Source organism: Lolium perenne, chromosome 6 (assembly GCF_019359855.2).
Source record: "Lolium perenne isolate Kyuss_39 chromosome 6, Kyuss_2.0, whole genome shotgun sequence".
NCBI classification, from domain to species: domain Eukaryota; kingdom Viridiplantae; phylum Streptophyta; class Magnoliopsida; order Poales; family Poaceae; genus Lolium; species Lolium perenne.
This window is the reverse complement of record NC_067249.2, coordinates 251848552-251867816: the sequence shown is the minus strand read 5'-3', so window position 1 is coordinate 251867816 and position 19265 is coordinate 251848552. Positions and strand designations below refer to the sequence as shown.

The 19265-nt window shown below is 42.7% G+C and overlaps 1 protein-coding gene and 1 pseudogene across 1 annotated transcript; both read right to left on the bottom strand.

Moving 5' to 3' along the window:
• Positions 1-4744: 4744 nt before the first annotated feature.
• LOC127305160 (alpha-1,6-mannosyl-glycoprotein 2-beta-N-acetylglucosaminyltransferase-like) lies at positions 4745-7066 on the bottom strand (annotated as a pseudogene).
• Positions 7067-8172: 1106 nt separating this feature from the next.
• On the bottom strand, positions 8173-9873 carry LOC127309105 (alpha-1,6-mannosyl-glycoprotein 2-beta-N-acetylglucosaminyltransferase). The gene has a single exon (XM_051340084.2). The coding sequence runs from the start codon at positions 9742-9744 to the stop codon at positions 8419-8421; it is 1326 nt and encodes a 441-aa protein (XP_051196044.2). The 5' UTR covers positions 9745-9873; the 3' UTR covers positions 8173-8418.
• Positions 9874-19265: the final 9392 nt, after the last annotated feature.

Genomic DNA, 19265 nt, shown 5'->3' with positions numbered 1-19265 from the left:
GGTGGCATCTGCTACAGCCGGCTGACTCAGCACCACTGTACATGCCCTTAGCGGCACTAGTTTATAAACTGCCGTGCAAAACAATTATTACCGGCAGTTGGCTAAAACGCCGGAACCAAAATGCCGCGAATCATGGGACGTGGGGTAGTGTATCAGCCTTGCAGGCCAGTGCATCCTTGGCTAATGGAGTGATTTGGACAATATACTCGTGCATTGGACATGTGCGAGCGTTCGTCTTTGTACGTTCTCCAAACAACTCGCTCAGTAGTTAGTTTAGTACTGTCACGGGTGTCACCCGTTTGGCTAAACTGATACACCTGTTCCACTGTAGGTGCCCAACTTCACTGCAATTGTCTGTGCCGGCGGACAGCTCTGCGTTTGGCTGAAGCTCAAGCTTAGAGCGAGGCAGGCAGCAGATGCAGCTGCGGCGCTGGCAGATGCAGCTGCGGCGCTGGCAGAAGCTGCGCGCAGAGTAGCGGGGCGAGACCTGGAGGCAGGAGATGGGCGCATCATCGCGTCGCAAGCCTCACGGTCTGGAGATGGGCGCGTGGCGGCGCAAATCCCAGAGTCGGGAGCTGACAACGCCGTGGTGGGAGGCATCGCGTCGCAAGCCGGCGGGGCCGCGCAAGTCATGGGAGGAGCAGGGCCAAACAAGGATGTTCCGGCTGCAGGTGAGATCGAGATGCTCGAGCTGGGAGGAGGAGGTGGGGGCAACGACGACGTGGAGAACCAAGTCAAGGAAGGAGACGGCGAGAACAAGGACGACGGTGGCGGCGTCGGCATCGCGGAGGTGGACACGGCTGAGGAAGACGATGCTGTGTGAGTGAAGGAAATCCCGGCGTGATTCTCTCGTGTGCACTGATCATCTTAGAGCACTTGCCATTCAGGAGAAACTATAACTTCATATTTGGTCTGTAGCTGTAATTTGAACTTATTCGTAGCTGTGATGTAACTCTGCTCTTGATCGTGCTCTTGATCTACTTAATGTTTGATTTGAACTCAGTCTGGAGACATATCCAATCCATTTGTGTTTTAGATCAAAAATCACCTCGTCCTGCTAAATTCTTGATTTGAACTCTGTCTGGCCACATATCAATCCATTTGTTTTTTAGATCAAAAATCACGTCACCCTGTTCCATTCCATAGAGAATGAAACAACAGGATCACATAACGTCTCTTACAACACAGCAACGCAATCTAAGTGCCCAGAAACAGAACCAAAGAGCAAAACCCAAGTCTAGCTCTAAGCTAAAGCCTAAAGCCATGCTATTACATCCCTCAACCACAGCATTCCCCAACACACGCACGAAAATGATCATCAGATCAGCTTGAGCCACTCCTGGAGTCCAGCGCTTCCGGCGTACCCGAACCAGCCATCACCAGGACGTGCCGCTTGTTCAACGCCAATTGATCGGGGGAGTTTCAGCCCCCTTTTTTCTTCTATGAGCTTCAAGCATCTGTCCAGCAGCACGATTTCTTTCATTATTCCTCGCCCAATGAGCCCAGAGCTTCACAGTTTCTATGTGATAACATTTTTAAGAACTACAGTTTCATCAAACATTTTCCGATCCCGAGACAGCCAAACTAACATCCCAGGCAGGGCACTTATGCACTCAGGTATTTTTCCTTCAGGTAGTGAAGATCTCACTTAACTCAGAAATTCCAACCCACATACTAGGGACAGTAAAATATTCTTTATACGGAAGCAGTCGATAGCAAAATGCACTACAGCTTCAGTTTTGGGAGCGCCTGAATGGGCATGGGCCATTATCAACAATAATTTTGGGCATGCACACATGCTCTGACATTGTTGTGCAGCATCACACCAGATAGCTCCAGAAGCATGACCCATAACTCCGCCCCAATTAGACAGGCAATATGTATATCTCACAGAGAAAGTTTCAGTTGATTGTCGCATCTGTCCTCTCTGATCGGAGATTTGCTCAACAGATGGTGAGATTGCAAAAACTGAATCAGAAGCACCAACTCCTCACTTGAATTTTAGGTGCATCAGAAGTGCCAACTCGTCACTTGATCGCTGGGATGTCAGATGTCTCAGAGGAACCTCCAAGTTATCATTCTGATAGCAATCAGCAGCTCTTATGTTTGCCTGAGATAGTGAGAGAATAATGCCGGGAAAAGAAAACAGAGAGGATCATTCGTCAGCCATTTGTCGTTCCAGAACTAGGTTGTTATCACATTACCCAGCTGGACAACAGTGGCCTCCCTATAAACTTGAGCAAGATTACTGGTTTGCCACCATGGTCATGTCGGTCTTCCAGGTCTTCTCTTCTGAGGTAAGCCTGATCGACTCGTCTGGCCCATGGAGAGTTTGGGCAAATACTGTGAGCAAGCAAGCATTCTGCATTTCTGATTTTTCAACGCCCAAACCTACCTCTTCAAAAGATCTACAGACATAATACAATCGTTCAAGCAGTTGAATGTTGACAAGCATATAAATATAAAGAATATTCAAGCAGTTGAATGTTTAAGATATAATGATATTTCGACAACTTTACAGCATGAAAAGGGAATTATATCATATCTAACTAAACAAGATCGCGAGCGGTCAAGAAAACTAAACAAAAAGCTCCATATCTTGTTCTTGAGTATCTCTGTACTTCTCAAAATTTCGCTAGGTAAGAATGCTTTACGAAATGTAACTCGGGAGACAAATAAAAACTCTGGAATAAATGAGCTCCTAACAAATAAAACTACTTAAGAACAGAACAGCATTCAAGAAGCATGTGAAACTGAAGAACATATAAATATTGCATTGGATGACCAGAGAGATATCGTCTATAGTAGAATCCATTAGAACAAGAAATTAGTTTTAATCATAAAACATATAAGAGATACTGATATCACTAGAAATGATAAGACCATAGGAGGAACTGATCATCAACAACCATTAAGCTCCTTGAATATTAAAGAATACTTCAATCAAACAAACTAAACATGACAGCTTAATAATAAATGTTGCAAGTGATCTTCCTCTATCCATATCAGTGAGCTAAAACTTGAATGCAAACCATACAGCTTGCAAAGGGTGACCCAAGTCTATGGGCTAAGTAGTGTTTTACATAAATAATATTCTATAAAACTGAGAAAAAAGGTGAAATCTATTTATGTCACACACCGTGTATGAATCAATCGACATTATCAAATTACACTACGGCAAAGACATCCTGTAGGCAAAATTCGTGAGCTTATACCCCCATCATGCAGAAGATGGATCTATAACCTGGTACATGTACGTAAAACTCAAGCAAAGCACCTGATCAAGCCGGTCACCCCACCTACTCCATCCTTTGAAACCAGCCCGATACCCTTCTTGCTTCCTCGTGATGTGAACTGACCAGTCAGCTTTGATGTTAGGAACCTTAACAGTGGCATCTAGTTGTACAGCTCCTACACCAATATCGACCTGGATATTGCTTGAGTCTTGCCCTTGGTGCAGGCCACACTTGCTAAAATGTGCAGCACTCCTCCTAGGTTCACTCAGGCTGTAAACAGGAGCTCCAAATAAACGAGACCAGCAGGGGAGGGACCCTGCGGCATTTTATTAAGAAGAAACTGCAGGGCGCAACACCTGCGGAGCTGGGGCTCGAACGCGGGTCGCGGGAAGCGCGCGCAGCATAGCCGCACGCCGTTGGCCATCTGGTCGACGCCCAGATCCCATAAACAGGAGCTCCAAAATGATGGAACCACATCGTATATCCCAGTTGTACTCATCAAATGAGCAGAACTTCTTAGCCTAAGCATGAATGTTCCTCCAGTCCTATTGAAGGCATAGTGAATGTTAAAGATCATCTTAGTAATTAGCTCTTCCAACCTTCCTCTTTCGCCTTGACATCCGATGGAGCCAAATCGATAGATAGCCTTGGGGACAGTTCTCTGGCTTCAAGTCCACAAGTAGCTGCAAGTTTAGGTATGCATTGGGGAAGATCTCCTCAAGCCTATCCCACATGGTGTTCATCATCCAGCACCAGTGGTGCTTCAGCAACATGATCCTGGAGACCAGCGGTTGCAAGGGAATAAAATGATAATGGAATATGATGATTGCAAGGGAATAGAATGCTTACTGTTAGAACAAGTTTGCTGAATAGCCCTTCAGTAATTCTCAGGTCAGATGTATCGAATATACCAGCTTAAAAGTTGGAGTTTGGTTGTGATGTGTGATCAAGCCCATGAACGGACTAGACCGACATTTCAAACTTAAAAGCATCAACAATAGAAATACAAACCTACTATATATACCTGATGGTGCACTCCAGGACTCCTTTCTTAGCTAATTAGACTCGCTTAAGTGCAGTCAACTTTTATAATCATCTTACAGTAAATGGTGATAAGCACATAAAGGATGTTCAGGTGGTTGAACATTTACTATAATGATACGGCGACAACTTTCGACCATGATAAGTGAACTGTACAATATCTAATTATACTCCATTAGCAACAGTTAAGAATACTTGCAGAGAAAAGGCTCCATATCTTGTTGTTCAGCGAGTATCTATATATCTGTAACTTGTCTAAAATGTCGCCAGCTAAAAATTATATACTGATGCAAATATTATTTTTTACAGCCTATACTAATGCAAGTATGTAAGTCAAGAATATATGAGTTCCTAAGAAATACAAGTAGCTACAAATATTAACACCACACAGGAGGTGTATGAAACTTAAGAAGATATAAATGCATAGGATGATCAAACAGATATCCAAATGTTGTAGAATCCTTTAGTACTACAAATTAGTTCAAATCATACAACAGACAATAGATACTTGTACCGCTAGAAATGGTAAGACCATAAGAGGAACTGGTCATCAGCACCAACGAAGCTTCCTTGAATATTAAACATGAAGAAAAAGCAATGGTTCAATCAAACAAAGTAAAAAATGGCATACTCTTAATAATAAATGCTGCAAATGATCTTGAAACATTAAACCCCGTCCATATCAGTGAGTTAAAAGTAAATCAGATATTTTGGGAAGGGTGACCAAAGTCTAAGGGCTAAGGTAATGTTTCTGAAACAATTCTACAAAATTGAAAAAGGGTGAAAGACTAGTTTATATCACAAACCATGTGTGAATCAATTCTCAAGTGCCAAATAACATTACACGAAGGGCATTATGGATGCCAAAATTATTATTGTGCTTATATCCCCATCAAGCAGATCATGGCTCTTTAACATGGCCTTGGTGCAGGCCGCACTTGCCAAAATGTGCAGCACCACCTCCTAGGTCTCATCAGACTATAAACAGGAGCTCCAAAACAATGGATACATGTTTGCCTGCCCGCTTCGTAATATCCCAGTTCTACTCATCAAATGAGCAGAACTGCTTAGCCTTAGCATGAATCTTCCTACACACAGTGCTATGCTGAGAAAGTTGGAGCTCGGTTATGAATTGTGATCAAGCCCATGAACGGATTATCCCAACATTTCGAACCTAAAACCAACCAGAATAGAAATACAGACTTGCTATATGTACCTGATTGTGCACTCCATAACTCCTTCCTTAGCTAATAAGCCTCTCCTCATTGTGCAGTCAATTTTGTAATCATTTTACAGTAAATGCTGTCAAGCACATAAAGGATGTTCAAGCGGTTGAATGTTTACTACAATGATATGGTGACGACTTCACACCATGATAAGTGAACTGTATAATATCTAATTAAACGCCATTAGCAACAGTTAAGAAAACTAAAAGAAATAAGGCTACAAATGTAGTTCAGTGAGTATCCATATGCATGTACTTGTCTAAAATTTCACAATCTACAAATTCTATATTTTTTACAGCCTCTAGTAATGCAAGTATGTAACCCAAGAGTAAATGAGTTCCTAAGAAATACAGGTAGCTACAAAATATTAACACCACACAAGAAGCCTATGGAACTGAAGATGATATAAATATGCATAGGATGATCAAAGAGATACTGAGGGTTGTAGAATCATTTAGTACTACAATTAGTTTCAAATCATATAACGGACAATAGATACTTATAACACTAGAAATGGTAAGACCATAAAAGGAACTGATCATCAACAACCATGAAGCTTCCTTAAATATTGAACATGTCGAGAAAGCAGTACTTCAATCAAATAAAGTAAACATGACAGACTCTAGATAGCAAATGTTGCGAATGATCTTGAAACAGTAAACTACATCCATATCATTCAGTTAAGAAGTAAATCATACATTTTGGGAAGGATGACCCAAGTCTAAGGGCTAAGGTAATGTTTGTGAAACTATTCTACAAAATTGAGAAAAAGGGTGAAAGACTATTTTATCACAAACCGTGTATGGATCAACCCTCATGTGCCAAATAACACTACAACAAGGACATTATGGATCCAAAAATTCTTCTGCCTATACACCAATCAAGCAGATAATGGGTCTTTAACATGGTACATGTATGCCAAACTAAAGAGAAAAACCTTGATCTCGGCGATCGCCCCAACCAACCCATCCTTTAAAACCAGCATGATAACCCTGTTGTTCCCTGATGATGTGAACTAGCCAATCAACTTTGATGTTACGAACCTTATCAATGGCATCTACCTCTACAGCTCCGACACCATTATCCACACAGATATTGCCACGGGTCACGGCCTTAGTGCAGGTCGCACTTGTCAAAATGTGCAGCGCTCCTCCTAGCTCCCCTAAGGCTGTAAACAGAAGCTCCAAAATGATGGATACACGTTTGCCCGCCCACATTGTAGTACCCCAGTTGTACTCATCAAATGAGGAGAACTGCTTAGCCTTAGCATTAATCTTCTTCCACACAGTGCTATTGAAGACATAACCAATGTTACACATCTTAGCAATCAAGCTCTCCCAACTACCCCTTTCGCCTTGACATCACAAGGCACTAAACTGAAAGCATACCATAGGAGGCACTTCTTTGTTCAATTCCACAAGTAGCTGCGCACTAGGGTATGCATTGGTGAAGATGTGGTGGTCCTCCTCTATGAAGAGAATGTGCCCATCGAAGTCCCTGGTTTCCTCCAGCCCATCCCACAGTGTTCATCATCATCCATCACCAGTCGTGCTTCAGCAACATGCTCTTGGAGAAGGCTGGTTGCAAGGGAATAGAATGGTAATGGGATATGATTATTGCAAGGGAATAGAATGCTTACTGATAGTACATGTGCTGCTGAAGAACCCCCTCAGTAATCCTAAGGTCAGATGTAGCGAATATACCTGCTGAGAAAGTTGGGAGTTCAGTTGTGATTCGTGATCAAGCGGCCCATGAACGGACTAGCAACATTTCAATCCTAAAACCAACCAGAATAGAAATACAGACTTATTATATGTACCTGAATGTCTCCATGACTCCTTCCTTAACTAATTAGCCTCTCTTCATTGTGCAGTCAAGTTTTATAATCATCTTACAGTAAATGCTGTCAAGCACATAAAGGATGTTCAAGCAGTTGAATGTTTACTACCATGATAAGTGAACGGTATAATATCTAATTAAACGCCATTAACAACAGTTAAGAGAACATAAAGAAAAGAGGATACAAATGTTATTGTTCAGTGAGTATCTATATACCTGTACTTGTCTAAAATTTCACCATCGACAAATTCTATATTTTTTACAGCCTATACTAATGCAACTATGTAACTCAAGAGTAAATGAGTTCCTAAGAAATACAAGTAGCTACAAATATATACCACACAAAAAGCGTAACTGAAGAAGATATAAGAATACATAAAGATAAAAGGCTGCATATCTTGTTGTTCAGTGCGTACCTATATATCTGTACTTGTCTAAAATTTCACCAACTAAAAATTCTATAGTGATGCAAGTATTATTTTTTACAACCTATACTAATGCAACTATGTAACTCAAGAGTATATGAGTTCCTAAGAAATATAAGTAGCTACATATTAAGACCACACAAGTAGCGTATAAAACTGAAGAAGATATAAATATGCATAGGATGATCAAAGAGATAATGAGTATTGTAGAATCCTTTAGTACTACAATTAGTCCCAAATCATACAACGGGCAATAGATACTTATACTGCTAGAAATGGTAAGAACATAAGAGGAACTGATCATCAGCAACCATTAAGCTTCCTTAAATATTAAGCGTGTACTGTACACAGTACTTCAATCAATCAAAGTAAACATAACAGACTCTTAATAATAAATATTGCAAATGATCTCAAAACAGTAAACTCCATCCATATCAGTGAGTTAAAAGTAAATCATACACTTTGGGAATGGTGACCCAAGTCTAGGGGCTAAGGCAATGTTTCTGAATCTATTCTACAAAATTGAGAAAAAAAAAATGGGGAAAGACTACTTTATATCACAAACCGTGTATGAATCAATCCTCACGTGCCAAATAACACTACAACAAGGGCATTATGGATGCCAAACTTCCTGTGCCTATACCCCCATAATCATGCTGATAATGGGTCTTTAACATGGTACATGTACGCAAAACTCAAGCAGAGCTCCTGATCACGGCGATCGCCCCAGCCACCCCATCCTTTGAAACCAGCCTGATACCCCTGTTGTTTCCTGATGATGTGAACTGGCCAATCAGCTTTGATGTTAGGAACCTTATCGATGGCGTCTAGTTCTACCGCTCCCACGCCATTATCAGCACAGACATTGCCTGGGTCATGGCCTTGGTGCAGGCCGCACTTGCCGAAATGTGCAGCACTCCTCCTAGGTCCCCTCAGACTGTAAACGGGAGCTCCAAACGACGGATACACGGTCGCCCACATCGTAATATCCCAATTGTACTCATCAAACGTGCAGAACTGCTTAGCCTTGGCATGGATCTTCCTCCACACAGTCCTGTTGAAGGCATAGCCAATGTTGCCCATCTTCTCAGCGATCATGCTCTCCCAACCTTCCCCTTTCGCCTTGACATCGGACGGCGCCAAATTGACAGCGTAGCACTGGGGGCACTTCTTCGGCTTCAAATCCACGAGTAGCTGCGCATTCCGGTACGCGTTGGGGAAGATGTAGTGGTCTTCCTCTATGAAGAGGATGTGCTCATCGAAGTCCGTGGTCTCCTCCAGCCCATCCCACACGGTGTTCATCATCCACCACCAGTGGTGCTTCAGCGACACGATCCTGGGAGCGCGGTGGTTGCCGTACTGGTCCGGGTTGCCCTGGCACCGCTTCTCGGCCGCCTTGTCCTTGTCCCGGCAGTCCCCGGGCGTGACGCCGGGGAAGGAGTCCGGGAACAGGTGCGGCGAGTAGGGCGCGAAGATCTGCTTGACCTGGCAGAAAGCGATGCCCTTGACGATCTCGTCCATCTCGGGGAAGTAGCCGTCGTGGCTGACGACGAGCAGCGCCTCGCCGATGCCGTCGACGCGGGAGAGGCTGTCGACGACGAGGCGGAGGTAGCGCGGGCGGTTGTGGACGTAGAGGACGATCTTGAGGTGCCCGTCGGGGAGGCTGGGGAAGCGGTCGGCGTTGCGGGGCGGCAGCGCGTTGCGGTGGGCGAGGGAGAGGGAGAGCGCGCTCTGGCGCGGCAGGCGCGGGGTGAAGGACGGGTCGAGCAGGATCTTGCGCTGCGCGATGGTCTGGTTGCGGGCGGCCCTGCGGGCGGCGGCGGCGAAGGCGGGCGGGGCTAGGTCGCCGTAGCGGTGGCTGGCGCGGAGGAGCGCGGTGACGGCGAGGACCGCGAGGACGACGACCGCGAACAGGGGCGCGGCGCGGGATCGGAGGCGCGCGCGGTGGTGGTGGGAGGAGGAGGTGGTGGTGGCCATGGCGGCGGCGGAGGCGGCGCCACCTCCGGGATCCAGGGCTAGCCGGATCTTGAGCTGGGCGGGTGGCGGAGTTTGTTGGCTGCTGGATTCGGCAGGCGGAGGAGCTGCGCGAGTTGGACTGGGTCCTCTTTGATGGCTGCTCGGATTACCATTTTTTTTCTCCCTTGTCTTTTCCTCTAACGGCTTTTCTTCCCTTTTTAAACAATTTTAGTGAACCTTAATGTTTAAATTTCGTAACTAACTGCTTCCATAGTTTTCTTGTAAACGTAGATGTGCACGTGAATATGTACGTTTCAACTCAAAAGAGAGAACCAACCTGTGATTGCCACCAGAATTTAAACCTCGATTTTGATACAGTACATTAGTGTCTCATAAAGTCGAAATATACTATTTAGTGAGGGACGACGTTTACGTCGACAGTCAGACGTCTATGATGATTTCATCAATCTTAAGACACGCCGGCTCAAGTATCTTGAACTCGATCTTCCGAAGGTGCTCATATGGATGTATATGTATGCGTTCATAGAGGGTAAATGTATGAGTATTTGGCAAAAAAAAACTAATACTCAAAATATAGTATTGTTTAACTCATTAAAAGAAATGCTTTTTATTCACTTTGCAAGTCAACATTAATGGTGCTAAATGATTTAAGTAAATTGATTTGCTAACTCATTTTCAAAATTTCACCTTGTACAAGGAACTGCAAAATAAACAAAAAAAAGCAATGTATCATCAAAACGGGAGTAAATACAGTGTTAAAACATACTGCGATTGAATAGTTTAGCCAAACTCGGCATTAGAATTTTTTTTGCTGAGATACGTTGTTCAGATTTTGAATGAGCTAGACAAGAAGCAATAGTATATACTCCCTCTTGCCCAAAATAAATTGCATATAAAGTATATTGATAAAATATGAACATATCAAATTAAAAATTAATATTTCTAAAATGTTTATGAAATATATTTCCTTATTATATGCATTTGGTATAGTAAATTTCGATATTGTTATCTATATACTTGATCAAAGTTTGACTTGCATAAGAAAAAAGTGCAACATAATATGGGTAGGGAAGTACATTCATACTAAATGTACCCAAGCAGCTCGCAATAAACAGCACACAGCTGCCCGGCGACCTTGACCATGACATAATGTCTTTGTTGTGGTTGGCCGTAGCAGCGGTTCTGCCTTCTGCCACCACATCAGCTCTAGCGGGCACGAATGTGATAAAAACTGTTGCGTGCTTCGTCCTAGGTCGAGTTACGCTCACCTGCAGGCATGAAGCTGATATGGGACGTTGATGTCCACAACTCCGGACGTAACAGAATAGTCCTACACCACCATGAACCATCGAATTATTATAAAACTCTCAAGAAATAGTCCTAGCATCCCAAACATCAAAAAGGAACAAGGGTAACATTAGTATGCTATCAAATCACTTCTTTTTATTTGGTACACCAAAAGCAATTGGGTATATTGTGTCAAAAATATCACTAAAAGTAGGCTGAAAGGAAAGTTTCACATGAAATTATCCAATAAACAACCATGCAAGTAATATTGATAAAGAACTTAGGCATCTTCAGTTGTGACCTCGTAGTCATCCCCAAACGCCTAGTGGATGTTTGGCGCCGAAAGTTTTTTCTTTATTGTTGAGGGAGAAGTCTGCTATTTCATACTACGAGACAGGGAGGCTTGGTCCGAGAGTAAGCAATACCGTGCTGGTCGTGGATTATCATCTTTGAGAGGGCGGACGCTTCTCGATTCTCCTTCTTGGTGTGGATTTGATTTAATAGACTGGCTTCATCGTTCTTTGAGGATAGATGCTTCTGGCAGCCTCTCGTGTGACAAGTCTAGTTTGTGGATGTGAAGCCTCTTGTGATCGAGGAATTGCTCTTGGTGTACCGTGATCGCTGTGCGTGGCATTTCTACCGTGCACGCTATCTTGTGTGCATGTTTATACCGTCGGCTTGTTGCTCAAGATTTGTGTAGTTATGTTAAGGCTGTTGTAGGACCGGTGGAGGCTACTTAGTTTAGTCCCACCTTGTCTAGTGGAAGAGACTGGTGCTAGAAGCAGGGCTTTTGAGATGTAGTGGGCTCTCACTTGTAAGGGGAGTTTCTCTTCTCCCTTTAGTATGGGCTTTTGAGATGTCGTGGGCTCTCACTTGTAGCTAGGTCGTATGCACATAAACGTCTGAAACTAGACCAAGTGTTGGGTGATAACCCACAAGTATAAGGGATCGCAACAGTCTTCGAGGGAAGTAAAACCCAAATTTATTGATTCGACACAAGGGGAGACAAAGAATACTTATAAGCATTAACAACTGAGTTGTCAATTCAGCTGCACCCGGAAAAGCACTAGTAACAGGGGTGATGTGAAAGCAGCAGTAATATGAGAGCAATAGTAACAGTAACACAGCAGCAGTAATAGTAACACAGAGGCGATGGCACCAGAAAATAGTTGATACTACTTCCAATGACATATAGGATCGAGTGAGTATTTGATGATGACAGATGGACCGGGGTTCCCAGCTATCTACACTAGTGGTAACTCTCCAATAACAAGTGTTGGGTGAACAAATTACAGTTGGGCAATTGATAGGATTGAAATAGTATTAAGACAGAACATCCAGTCTATTAATTATACGTAGGCATGTTTTCCATATATAGTCATACGTGCTCGCAATGAGAAACTTGCATAACATCTTTTGTCCTACCAGCCGGTGGCAGCCGAGCCTCTAGGGAAACTACTGGTAATTAAGGTACTCCTTTTAATAGAGTACCGGAGCAAAACATTAACACTTGGTGAAAACATGTGATCCTCATGTCTAAGCCTTCCCCTCCAGTTATCCCAGTTGCTGTCACTCTTGGGCCTCGGGTTCCGGATATAGACATGTGCAAACAACTTGTAGATACAATCTAAGCAATAATTATAGAGCTTAAATCTAAGATCATGCCACTCGTGCACTAGTGACAAGCATTAAACACAACAAGATTGCAGCAACAATAACTTCACAAACTTATATAGATAGACTATTCATAATGTATCAATCCATCGGATGCCGACAAACACAACACCGATTACATCAGATGAATCTCAATCATGTAAGGAAGCTCATGAGATCATTGTATTGAAGTACATGGGAGAGAGAGTACCAACTAGCTACAGCTAGAACCCGTAGTCCATGGGGGAACTACTCACAGAGCATGATGGAGGCGGTGGCGTTGATGGAGATGGCTCCAACGTAACAGTGAGGTTGTCAATCTCACCGGCTTGCTGTAAACAAAGAATTAGATGTATAGTGTGGATGATGATGGTTGTTTGCGAAGAACAGTAAAGAACAATTGCAGCAGATTGTATTTCAGATGTAAAGAATAGGACCGGGGTCCACAGTTCACTAGCGGTGTCTCTCCCATAAGATAGCTGATGTTGGGTGAACAAATTACAGTTGGGCAATTGACAAATAAAGAAGGCATAACAATGCACATACATATATCATGATGAGTACTATGAGATTTAATCAGGGCATTACGACAAAGTACATAGACCGCTATCCAGCATGCATCTATGCCTAAAAAGTCCACTTTCAGGTTATCATCCGAACCCCTTCCGGTATTAAGTTGTAAACAACAGACAATTGCATTAAGTATGGTGCGTAATGTAATCAACACAAATATCCTTAGACAAAGCATCGATGTTTTATCCCTAGTGGCAACAGCACATCCACAACCTTAGAACTTTCTCGTCACTATCCTGCATTTAATGGAGGCATGAACCCACTATCGAGCATAAATACTCCCTCTTGGAGTCACAAGTATCAACTTGGCCAGAGCCTCTACTAGCAATGGAGAGCATGCAAGAACATAAATAACATATATGATAGATTGATAATCAACTTGACATAGTATTCAATATCCATCGGATCCCAACAAACACAACATGAAGGATTACAAATAGATGATCTTGATCATGATAGGCAGCTCACAAGATCTAACATGATAGCACAATGGGGAGAAGACAACCATCTAGCTACTGCTATGGACCCATAGTCCAGGGGTGAACTATTCACACATCTATCCGGAGGCGATCATGGCGATGAAGAGACCTTCGGGAGATGATTCCCCTCTCCGGCAGGGTGCCGGAGGCGATCTCCTGAATCCCCCGAGATGGGATTGGCGGCGGCGGCGTCTCAGTAAGGTTTTCCGTATCGTGGCTCTCTGTACTGGGGGTTTCGCGACGGAGGCTTTAAGTAGGCGGAAGGGCAGGTCAAGAGGCGCCACGGGGGCCCCACACAACAGGGCCGCGCCGCCCTAGTGTGTCGTCGCCTCGTGGCCCCAATTCGGTCTTCTGGAAGCTTCGTGGAAAAATAGGACCCTGGGCGTTGATTTCGTCCAATTCCGAGAATATTTCCTTACTAGGATTTCTGAAACCAAAAACAGCAGAAAACAGCAACTGGCTCTTCGGCATCTCGTCAATAGGTTAGTGCCGGAAAATGCGTAATAATGACATATAATGTGTATAAAACATGTGAGTATCATCATAAAAGTAGCATGGAACATAAGAAATTATAGATACGTTTGGGACGTATCAAGCATCCCCAAGCTTAGTTCCTACTCGCCCTCGAGTAGGTAAACGATAACAAAGATAATTTCTGAAGTGACATGCTATCATAATCTTGATCATACTATTGTAAGCATATGAGATGAATGCAGCGATTCGAAGCAATGATGAAGATAATGAGTAAACAAATGAATCATATAGCAAAGATTTTTCATGAATAATACTTTCAAGACAAGCATCAATAAGACTTGCATAAGAGTTACTCATAAAGCAATAAATTCAAAGTAAAGGTATTGAAGCAACACAAAGGAAGATATAAGTTTCAGCAATTGCATTCAACTTCAACATATTTATCTCATGGATAATTGTCAACACAAAGTAATATAACAAGTGCAATAGGTAAACATGTAAGAATTAATGCACACAGTTGATACAAGTGTTTGCTTCTGGGACAGAAAGAATAGGCAAACTGACTCAACAATAAAGTAAAAGATAGGCCCTTCGCAGAGGGAAGCATTGATTACTATTTTTGTGCTAGAGCTTTTCACTTTGAAAACAAGAAACAATTTTGTCAACGGTAGTAATAAAGCATATGTGTTATGTATAAGATATCTTATAAGTTGCAAGCCTCATGCATAGTATACTAATAGTGCTCGCACCTTGTCCTAATTAGCTTGGATTAACACGGATTATCATTGCATAGCATATGTTTCAACCAAGTGTCACAAAGGGGTACTCTATGTCGCCTGTACAAAGGTCTAAGGAGAAAGCTCGCATTGGATTTCTCGCTTTTGATTATTCTCAACTTAGACATCCATACCGGGACAACATAGACAACAGATACTGGACTCCTCTTTTTAATACATAAGCATTCAACAACAGTTATTATTCTCATAAGAGATTGAGGTTTTGTGTCCAAACTGAAACTTCCACCATGAATCATGGCTTTAGTTAGCGGCCCAATGTTCTTCTCTAACAGTATGCATACTCAAACCATTTGATTGTGAAAATCTCCCTTACTTCAGACAAGACGAACATGCATAGCAACTCACATGATATTCAACAAAGGTAAAAGAGTTGATGGCGTCCCCAGAAAACATGGTTACCGCTCAACAAGCAACTTACTAAGAAATAAGACACATAAGTACATATTCTTCACCACAATAGTTTTTAAGGCTATTTGTCCCATGAGCTATATATTGCAAAGGCAAAGAATGGAAATTTTAAAGGTAGCACTCAAGTAATGTACTTTGGAATGGCGGAGAAATACCATGTGGTAGGTAGGTATGGTGGACACAAATGGCATAGTAGTTGGCTCAAGGATTTGGATGCACGAGAAGAATTCCTCTCAATACAAGGCTAGGCTAGCAAGGTTGTTTGAAGCAAACTCAAGTATAAAAGGTGCAGCAAAGCTCACATATGAACATATTGTGTTGGAGATATGCCCAAGAGGCAATAATAAAATGGTTATTATAATATATCTTTGTGTTTATGATAATGTTTATATACCATGCTATAATTGTATTAACCGAAACATTGATACATGTGTGATATGTAAACAACAAAGAGTCCCTAGTAAGCCTCTTAACTAGCTTGTTGATTAATAGATGATTAGTTTCATAATCATGAACATTGGATGTTATTAATAACAAGATTATATCATTATATGAATGATGTAATGGACACACCCAATTAAGCGTAGCATAAGATCACGTCATTAAGTTTTTTGCTATAAGCTTTCGATACATAGTTACCTAGTCCTTTCGACCATGAGATCATGTAAATCACTTATACCGGAAAGGTACTTTGATTACATCAAACGCCACTGCGTAAATGGGTGGTTATAAAGGTGGGATTAAGTATCCGGAAAGTATGAGTTGAGGCATATGGATCAACAGTGGGATTTGTCCATCCCGATGACGGATAGATATACTCTGGGCCCTCTCGGTGGAATGTCGTCTAATGTCTTGCAAGCATATGAATAAGTTCATAAGAGACCACATACCACGGTACGAGTAAAGAGTACTTGTCAGGAGACGAGGTTGAACAAGGTATAGAGTGATACCGATGATCAAACCTCGGACAAGTAAAATATCGCGTGACAAAGGGAATTGGTATCGTATGTGAATGGTTCATTCGATCACTAAAGTCATCGTTGAATATGTGGGAGCCATTATGGATCTCCAGATCCCGCTATTGGTTATTGGTCGGAGTGAGTACTCAACCATGTCCGCATAGTTCGCGAACCGTAGGGTGACACACTTAAAGTTGGATGTTGAAATGGTAGAACTTGAATATGGAATGGAGTTCGAATATTTGTTCGGAGTCCCGGATAAGATCCCGGACATCACGAGGAGTTCCGGAATGGTCCGGAGAATAATATTCATATATAGGAAGTCATTTTATAAGATTTAAAATGATCCGGAAGGTTCTAGAAGGTTCTAGAAAAGTCCGGAAGAAACCACTAAGGAAGGCAGAGTCCCGGAGGGACTCCACCTCCCATGGCCGGCCAACCCTAAGGGGGAGGAATCCCAAGTGGACTCCCCTAAGGGGGCCGGCCACCCCCCCACATGGAAGGGGGGAATCCCACCCCAAGTGGGATTCCCACCTTGGGTAGGTTTCCCTATCACATGGAAGGTTTTGGGTTCGGGTCTTATTCGGAGACTTGTAGTCCAACACTTGGGGCTTCCACCTATATAATGAGGGGCCAAGGGGAGAGGGCCGGCCACCCCAAGACCACAAGGTGGCCGCACCCCCTAGTGGCCGGCACCCCCCTCTCCCAAACCCTAGCGGCCCTCTCTCCTCCACCACATCCCGCACGCTTAGCGAAGCTCCGCCGGGTTTCTCCACCACCACCGACACCACGCCGTCGTGCTGTCGGATTCAAGAGGAGCTACTACTTCCGCTGCCCGCTGGAACGGGGAGGTGGACATCGTCTTCATCAACAACCGAACGTGTGACCGAGTACGGAGGTGCTGCCCGTTCGTGGCGCCGTGATCAAGATCTTCTACGCGCTTTTGCAAGCGGCAAGTGAACGTCTACCGCAGCAACAAGAGCCTCATCTTGTAGGCTTTGGAATCTCTTCAAGGGTGAGACTCGATAATCTCCTCGTTGCTACCGTCTTCTAGATTGCATCTTGGCTTGGATTGCGTGTTCGCGGTAGGAAAATTTTTGTTTTCTATGCAACGTTGTCCTACATATTGTAGCTATTATAAGACTTTACATTGTCTCCTTGTTGTTCAAACACCTCAACCAGAAAATATCTAGACTCTAGAGATCAATCATGCAAACCAAATTTTAACAAGCTCTATGTAGTTATTCATTAATGAGTACAAGGTGCATGATGCAAGAGCTTAAACAAGATCTATATGAGCACAACAATTGCCAAGTATCACATTATTCAAGACATTAAACCATTTACTACATGCGGCATTTTCCGTTTCCAACCATATAACAATGAATGAAGTAGTTCAACTTTCGCAATGAACATTAAAGATAAAGCTAAGAACATATGTGTTCATACGAAACAGCGGAGCGTGTCTCTCTCCCAAACAAAGAATGCTAGGATCCGATTTATTCAAAAAAAAAAAACAAACAGACGCTCCAAGTAAAGCACATAAGATGTGACGGAATAAAAATATAGTTTCACTAGAGGAACCTGATAAGTTGTCGATGAAGAAGGGAAGCCTTGGGCATCCCCAAGCTTAGACGCTTGAGTCTTCTTAAAATATGCAGGGATGAACCACGGGGCATCCCCAAGCTTTGACTTTTCACTCTTCTTGATCATATTGTATCATCCTCCTCTCTTGACCCTTGAAAACTTCCTCCACACCAAACTCGAAACAAACTCATTAGAGGGTCAGTGCATAATTCATATATTCAGAGGTGACATAATCATTCTTAACACTTCTGGACATAGAACAAAGCTACTGAAAGTTAATGGAACAAATAAATCCATCTAACATAGCAAAACAGGCAATGCGAAATAAAAGGCAGAATCTGTCAAAACAGAACAGTTCGTAAAGACAAATTTTAAAGTGCCACCAGACTTGCTCAGATGAAAATTCCCAAATTGAATGAAAGTTGCGTACATATCTGAGGATCACGCACGTAAATTGGCAGATTTTTCTGAGCTACCTACAGAGAGGCAGGTCGAAATTCGTGACAGCAAGAAATCTGTTTCTGCGCAGTAATCCAAATCTAGTATTGGCTTTACTATCAAAGACTTTACTTGGCACAACAATGCAATAAAATAAAGATAAGGAGAGGTTGCTACAGTAGTAAACAACTTCCAAGACTCAAATATAAAATAAAGTGCAGAAGTAAAAACATGGGTTGTCTCCCATAAGCGTTTTTCTTTAACGCCTTTCAGCTAGGCGCAGAAAGTGTGTATCAAGTATTATCAAGAGATGAAGCATCAACATTACCTCGGGCTTTATGCATACCCTTCTTATTCTTTTTCTTACTCTTTGGTTTAGGGAATACATGTCTACCTCCCGGCGTAGAGGTGAATTTCAGGGTGCCTTCTCCCACATTTATGACTGCTCCCAATAGTTTCAGCAGGGATCTTCCAAGTGTGATTTGTCCTGTTCCTACACATTCAATAACAAGATAATCAGTGGATACTGTTCTTCCAAGAATGGTTGTATGCATACCCTCGGCTATTCCCTTAGGAATTATAACAGAGTTATCATTAAGAGTTATTCCTTCTCCCCCTTCAACGAGTCCCCAAAGTGTCAAAGATTCATAGATACTCTTAGGCATAAGGCAAAATTCAGACATAATATCACAATGGGCATGAAAAGTTTCACCACCAATAACAACTTTAATAGTAGGGTCCCATTTTGAAGGTTCAGACTTCACTAAAACTTGATCAAGACGATTACGAACATAACTATAATTTTCTTTCAAGTAAGATGCACTTGTCTCAAGAGTGTTTAATCTATTATAAATGCTAATAAGAGC